Source organism: Gavialis gangeticus, unplaced genomic scaffold (genome assembly GCF_001723915.1).
Source record: "Gavialis gangeticus isolate Ggan-Ray unplaced genomic scaffold, GavGan_comp1, whole genome shotgun sequence".
NCBI lineage: Eukaryota > Metazoa > Chordata > Crocodylia > Gavialidae > Gavialis > Gavialis gangeticus.
In genome coordinates, this window is record NW_017729031.1 from 79520410 (window position 1) to 79527986 (window position 7577).

The 7577-nt window shown below is 42.4% G+C and overlaps 1 protein-coding gene across 1 annotated transcript in view; it reads right to left on the reverse strand.

The window, feature by feature from the left end:
* BOLL (boule homolog, RNA binding protein) overlaps nt 1-7577 on the reverse strand; it is a 90148-nt gene that overhangs the window by 54573 nt on the left and 27998 nt on the right. The window contains exons 4-5 of the mRNA XM_019523155.1: nt 3552-3606; nt 2684-2759 (exon numbers count right to left, since the gene is read on the reverse strand). Coding sequence (XP_019378700.1) covers nt 2684-2759; nt 3552-3606 — 131 coding nt within the window. The remainder of the gene's footprint in view (nt 1-2683; nt 2760-3551; nt 3607-7577) is intronic.

A 7577-nucleotide genomic window follows, 5' to 3' on the forward strand; every position in this document is an offset into this window, starting at 1 on the left:
TCATAGTAGCTAGGGTCAGGAGGGACCTGAACAGATCATCTAGCCTGACCCCCTGCCACACGCAGGAATGAATGCTGGGTTCACAAGACCCCAGGACAGGTGATCATCCTCTTGAATTTGCCCAAGGTAGGGGCGAGGACCACTTCCCTGGGAAGTTGGTTCCAGATTTTGGCCACCCTAACTAAAATATTGCCTTCTGATCTCTAACCTAAACCTATTCTCCATCAGCTTATTGCCATTGTTTCTTGTCACCCCAGGTGGTGCTGGGGAGAAAAGGGCTCTTCAGTTACCGTAAAATGGGAAGCTCCTGTCTTTTGGGCTGCATCCCACATCTCGGGAAGTGTGCTAACTACTGGGCCTAATTTTCTTGTCCTTTTATTCACTTCCTGATAATCTATCACCATTCTCCACTTCCCACTAGCCTTTCACACGGGCCATAAAGGGGAATTCCACTGAGAAATGGTGGGCTCCCCAATCTGGCCTGCAATAGTTCCTGCACCGTTTCACTCACCCCTTTTTCAGCCTCGGGCGTCAAGGGATAGGGATGCACAAAACATGGCTTTGCTCCCTTTTCTAATTCAACTTGTATTTCAACTTTAGTATTCCCCACATCCCACTCTGAGCAGACCCATGGCCCATCTGTGGGCATGGGAAACTCCTTTTCTAGGGCCATCACTCTCTGGCGGGGTCCGTCTATAACACAGTGACTCAGGACATTGGTTTCTAAAATCCATATTGGGTGCCAAGTAGCAGTCAATATTGTTGGGACCTCCCGCCTTCCCAACTTTACCATACCTTTAATTTCTCTTCCTCTAATTGCTCCACCCCCTACCCCTTTTAATACTACAGGGCATCCATTCGGGGTGGGGCGGGGGGCGAGTCCCATTGAAAGATTGTAATATCTGCCCCTGTAACCATCAGGAACCACCCTGCCACCTCCCCACCTTCAATCTTAATTTGGGCAAAAAGGTAAGTGATAGCATATATGATATGGGTAGAACAGAAGGTAAATGAACCTTGGATGTTATAACGCATGTCGTTTGGTCCAGTGATGATGTGGTTTGTGTTGACAAAGAGGTACAGCTGGCATTTAGGTCCATTTCAAGATGGGTGAGAATAGGAGTTACGTAACCAGTTGCTGGAGGGATACCATTTGAGGTTGGAGGCTGTCCGTAAGCCAGGACACTGTCATCTACTGTGGCTACCATGGGGTGGTTATTATTTACCAGGAGGGTTTAGAGATCATTAACAATATATCCAAAATGTTCAAGCTGGGGATGTAGGTGTCAACCAGAGGGACGCTGTTGCCTTTGTCATGGGGTCAGTGTTATTGCAGGTCCTAGCAGGGTCTGAGTCCACCTCTGTTGATTTCAGTGGCTATGGTTTTGGGATTGTACTGCAAGTGAAGGAATTCCTGGTCTAGCTCCCTGAGTTGTGCATCCCAGTTGGTGGGATCAGAGCAGATATGGTTATAATGCAGAGCTTGACTGCAGGCAGTGGATCTAGTGGTGTGCTTAGGATGAAAGTTGGTGTAGTGGAGGTAGCTGTAGCAGTTGGTTAGTTTCTGGTACAATGTGGTGGCAAGGTGGCCCTTGCAAAACTTAATCATTGTGTCTAGGAAATGAATTTTCCGTGTGAGGTATACCAGAGTCAGTCTGATGGAAGGGTGGAAGTTGTTAAAGTCTAGTGAAATCTTTGCCATGTCCATATGATGATGTTATCAGTAATATACCTTAGATATATCAGGGAGACCAGAGGACAGCTGCAGAGGAAGCAGACTTATTATGCTGACTCGTTCTACCTTGATCTTTTCTTATAGCCTTGTTATCAAGACTATGGGAGGGAAGACATGTTGGTGGCCTTCATTTCATTTCAGCAGAAATCTATCTGACAAAGAGTTTTTGTCTCACCCTGACATCATGCTGGCAAGGTATTACTTGATGCTGTTCTCCAACTTGCAAAGGTCAGTTTTTTTGGCCACATCTGCAGAACAGCTTCTCTAGCCACTGCTAACTAGAACACAGAGGTGAATATAAGGGTTTGTGCAGAAGTGGATGAAATATGCATATGATATCCAATGCCCAGCAAGCAGGAATAATCATACAGAGGGAGTAGATGAGACAGGGAAAGCTAGAGGTATGACGCAAAACTGGTGTATGCCTTTCAACCATACATTAAAAAAAATACTACTCAATAGACAATGTTCTGACTGTGAAGAAGCATGATTATTTCCCAGTGTTAGCTATTACTAGTGACAGGTATAACTTCTGAGTCTGCATCCTTTAATATTGTATGGGAGCTTGTCTGGAATCAGGAAAAATGTGTATGACAACCACCTTTTACCTAAAGAAGTCTGTCCCAGAGAGTAGGCTATATCACTAGAGACTTTAACCATCCTTAAGACCATGTTCATTTTGCTGCTAAAAGAAGCAACTACCTTAAAAAGATAGTCTAACAGGGAACTGATTATTTTGGCCAGAAAGGATGGCTCGCAAAAAAAAGAGGGTGAAGACACCTGGTTCTTTTCCTATTGTTAGTACGTCCATGCTTCCATCTGCTGTGCACATTAAATATTTTGAGGATATCACGTAATCTAAATACAACAGCACAAGATAAATTGAGCTTTTGCCTAAAAGAATATTTGCCATCACACAAAATTGAAGAATATAGTGAAAATACATACGAGGAATCCCTACTTGTTGTTTTCTTATTGCTGGACCAATATTCAGTTTCTTATCTTTATAATTAAGTTTTTCAGCCTAAAATAAAACAAAGAAAAATAACAGACATTCACAATGCATCTTGTGTGTGAATCTAACTTTCAAGAAAGTCAAGTCAGAAATAAAAGAAAATATGGGAAAAATTTCAATCAACTGTACTTGCTAACTGGTCTCCAGTTAATCTAAAAACCCGGTACATATTTCAGACTATTTTAATTACCTTTATTATACACTGAGCTTACATTTCTAAACAAGTCAAGAGGAACAGACTTCAAAATGTTCAAGTTGTGCAGCCATTCCAGCTCTACATGGTTTGAGGAGAGGTCCAAGGAAGTATATACTGACAGTAAATTAAAAAACATGCCATTGTAACTGGCACCATAGAAGCAAGAATGAAAATTAAGTAAGACAGGCTGGACAGGCAGAGGAGGATAGACATTACCACTCCATTAATTGAAACAACAACAGATTTAATATTTAAGTGACTGGCTTGCATGGAAGAAACTGAAATAGTCATCCCTACCAAAGCCAAAATATTTAGCACGGAAGCATCCAGTTCACACGATTCATTCTGCCCCCAAGACTTCCAGTACCAACTATCTTATATTCATGAGATATCATTTTAACTTTGTGTGGGACCAAGAGGGGAAAAAAAATGTTGCTGCAACAAAATAAGGGTCACGTAGCCCAATGTCTCTCTGGGTTTCAATGTCAACTCATACCAGAGAAACACAGGAGTGCCAGACATCTATTACTATTTGGATATATGGAACATCCTTCCAAATGAAAGAATTTACCTGAAGAAAAAACATAATGATGAATAAATCTTACCTCCTGTAAAATTTTTTGTGCATCTTCTTGTGTTTCAAAAGTGATGAAACCATACCTAGTAAAAAATACATAAATTATGCTCTTAGTTTATTTTTATATTGTATGAACAAACTACATTAAAAGAATATTATGAAGGCAAAAATCAGGATCATGAGAAGTCAAAAAAGGACAAGATTAAGGTTGCCCTGTTCCACATTAAGTCAGTTCTTTCACGTATTTACATAAAAAATAATCTTTACTTACATGATCATGTATTTTTTCCATAAAATGACACCTTGTTATATACACAAAATGAACAGTACTCACTTACTGAGCAACTACTCAATATTTTGTTTTATCCAAATTATTCAATGTGGAGCCATAGGTCTTTTTACTGCACACTATTCAAAATTTATTCTGAAGATGTAATTAATGTATTTGTGGCCTTTGGTATGGCATCATCATCTACAGAACCTCAGTGTTTCATAACAGTTCTGAGGTAATGGTGGGGTATTATCCTCATTCTGTAAATAAGAAACTCAAGGTATTCTCTTAGTTACCCAGAAAACGAGGAACACAACTAGTGACCCCATGTGAAATGTCTGATTTAAGTGACTTGACTAGTGCACAAATTCTGTGACAAATGAGGACAGAATCTTATACTTCAAGGCAGCATTTAACTGCCTTAAACTTAGAACCATTTTTTTCTTCCTTGTTCCAACTGAAGTGAAAGAAAGGTCCTACAGAAAACAGCCTCATGTACTGCATAACGCTGATTCACTTCCAGAACAAATCTGGTCTATACACTGAATGAGGCAGGTGTTGTATAGTAAACAACTGTATGTGATTATACAAAAGACTATACCACTATAAATGCAAAGGTTAATTTTTGCATTTCCTAACTTAGATTACTGATTTTACAACATAAATGTCTTTTAACATAGTTTCTTATGTGTAGTTTCCTAGGTTTTTATAAAATCAAACTGAAGAAACAGAATTCCATTATGTGGCATTAGACTGACACCTATGTTTCTCAGCCAGGTATAAACTTTAAGAGCTAGCATGCAGAACTCTGCCACTTCACCTAACAATTTAACAGATGGTACTAGCAGATTATCAATCCTTCTCTATGGACCAGCACTAAAAGTTTATGGGACAATGTGCAAATGGATTTCACAAATATTTGTGTAATTTCAGGAAACTGAGGGCATTTATACACATACATTTTCGTTCCGCGATGCACCGGAGATCCACCACTTCAGAGCAGACTTGATTAATCAAGTCTGGTCCACATGCGAGCTGAGACAAATTGCACTGCATCATGTGCAGTTGTATAAGCAGTGAAATATGCAACAGCATGAAGAAAAAGGTGGCAGCAAGCTTTTAAACTAAAGCACCTCTGATGTGTTTTAGTTCAAATGTGTGCCACTTTCTCAGTGCTGACATGCATTTTGCTACTTATACAACCGCACGTGGCACAGCACTGGGCACTTTTCAAAGCGCCTGCCACTGTGGTGTGTGCATATGTACAAATGCCCTGCGGTTCCATTTCAGCTTAGGAGAAGAGTTTGGCTAGTGGGCAAATTTCCACCCAAAGCATGACATTCTGCTCCATCCTAACCTGCCCGCTGCTGTCAAAGTCCTCTTTATGGACCCCTGCCCCCTTACTGAAATCCATTTTCTTTCCTTACACAAGTCAGTCCCCACTGCTCAGACTTCTTATACTAATCTCCTTGCCCAGACAGTCCTGGATTCTCCCTCTGGTCTCAGCATTTGACCAATTTCCTCTTCTTCACTAGCTCTCAATCCCTGTTACCTTCTCTAGCCTCATCATCCAACCTTATAGTTTCAGCCTTCCACTTACTTCTCACATACACACACAATCTCCCCAGTCCTTGTCCAAAGATCTTTGTTCAGGTAACCCATTCTCCCCCTGCACCTAAGCTCATTATTACCTGTCTCTCCTTTCCCTCCATTCCCATTCCCTCTTCCACTGGCTCCTAGTAATAAAAATATACAGTTTTCAACAGACATGTGTCAATTTTTCTTGTAATTTACAACATGAACAACAACTAGCAAGGAAATCAATTAACAAAAGTTCTTTCAGACACAGGTAAGTGCAGCTTGGTCCAACTTGAGCACTTTTCTACCTGGAAAAGTATTAGCAGCTATAAACTACCAACACCCACACATAGACAATTTTATTTTAGTGTTAGAGTGTTTTTTCAGTGTAGTATAAACCCTCTCTCAAGTGACACAGATGAAATCAAAAAGCTTACCAGAATAACTATACTGTAATACAGCACACCAGTATGACCCTTTGTATTATTTACATTTATATCCTAAGTTATACTGAAAAAAATCTTTCCTATGCAGAGAAGAACTAAGCCTTTTAGAACTTCCCTTTAAAGGCAACACCAACATGAGTTGAAAAAATTAAACCAGGAAGACCTCTATTTGTACAGCTAGGACAAACCATGTTCTAATCTTGAAAATTCATATTGTTATGGGTAATTCATATGATTTCATGCATCTTTTAAAGGTAGTTCAATGTGCTGCATTATATAGGAAGGAAATGCATAAGAAAATGTATTTTTTGCTAATATAAAAGTTAGAGGTGCACTGATAGGTCAGTTTTACGGAGCGAGATCCCCAGGGGCTGCCGTAACGCCCCTGGCAGCTCTGTGACAGTACAAGCTGTACCCCAAGGGCACCCTCTTATCTTTCCTGCCACGTCTTTGATGGAAAAATAACTTGGGAGGCTGCCCATGAGCCTTTGCTTAGTCTTGGTTCACTGAACCTTACTCAAGCTCTCTGATCTGCAGGCCCTTTGCCAGGCCTCTCTTCAGTACAGTGCTGCATGAGACACCTCAGGCCTTATGAGCCAATTGCATGGCTCCAACCACCCTTTTACCATGCTCCATGCCTCGTGGATGTTACATTGTTGTTATGCTCTGCTGGGTCCTTGGCCTACTCGGACTCTGCACCTTTGGATATGGCTAGTCCTTTTAGTCTAGGCCTACCGTGTTGGGCCTGGCTTTGAGGCACTAGTCCAAAAACTTTTTATTACTGGGCCGCTGACCCTTGCAGCTTGCACCCCTCTGGCAATGGGTTCTCTGCATCCCCTGAGACTGCACCCCTCTGGTGCTGGGGCTCAACACAATTGTGTGCCCGCAATGAAGACTCCTCCTTCCCTATTAGCCTCTTCCCAGTCCATCGGTGCAAACAATAAACACAAACCTAAGCCCCTGGGGTACAATATAACATTAATAATAAAGGCAACACTCTACCCCATTAAGAGGGCCAACTCCCCTCACTTAGAATACCAGCCCCTTTTACCTCTGGGCACCTTGTGAGCCCCTAGAGTCTTACTGCAGTTGGAGGTAGCAAAGCAGGCAGCCAGATGCATAGGACTGCTCTCTTGTGCAGGAGCTCCTTCTCCTGGCAGTTGCCAAAGAGAGAGTAAGCCTCACACTCAGGTAAGTATCAGCTAAGAGCTCAGCCTCAGCCCTGCGCTTATGTGCACCCTGGGCTCTGACTCCTACCAGTCAGCTGACCACCTGCAGGTGCTGGCTAATTACCTTGTTAGCCTGTTACTCAGGCAACTTGCAGTTGTGGGGCTCCAGGTAGCCTTCCAGGCTCCTTTGCTAAGCTGCTTCTGCTCTTAAAAGGCACAGGCACCCCAAAGTGCCCTGCGATAATCAGTCCATATTGTATCAGTACTAATAAAACAAAAATTGACATTATCAGCAAATTGGCCATTTTTGGCTGATGTTGCTGATAAATGCTGTGTGCATGGGTGCAGCTGCAGCATGCACACAGCCAGGAGTACAGCCCGGCAGCTTGGAGAGCAGACTCAGGCAGGTAAGTCTGTGGTGTGGAAGGGGTGTGGGTGGGGCAGATTAAGGTCCCCCTAAAAGGAGGGAGGGAGTGGGGCTGGTGCAGGCACTTCCCAGCTGAGGGAGGGTGGGGCAGGAAACAAAGCAGCAAGTTGCTCGTCTGGGAAGTACGGGGAGAGGGCAGGGTTGGCTCCTGAAGCTCCATGCA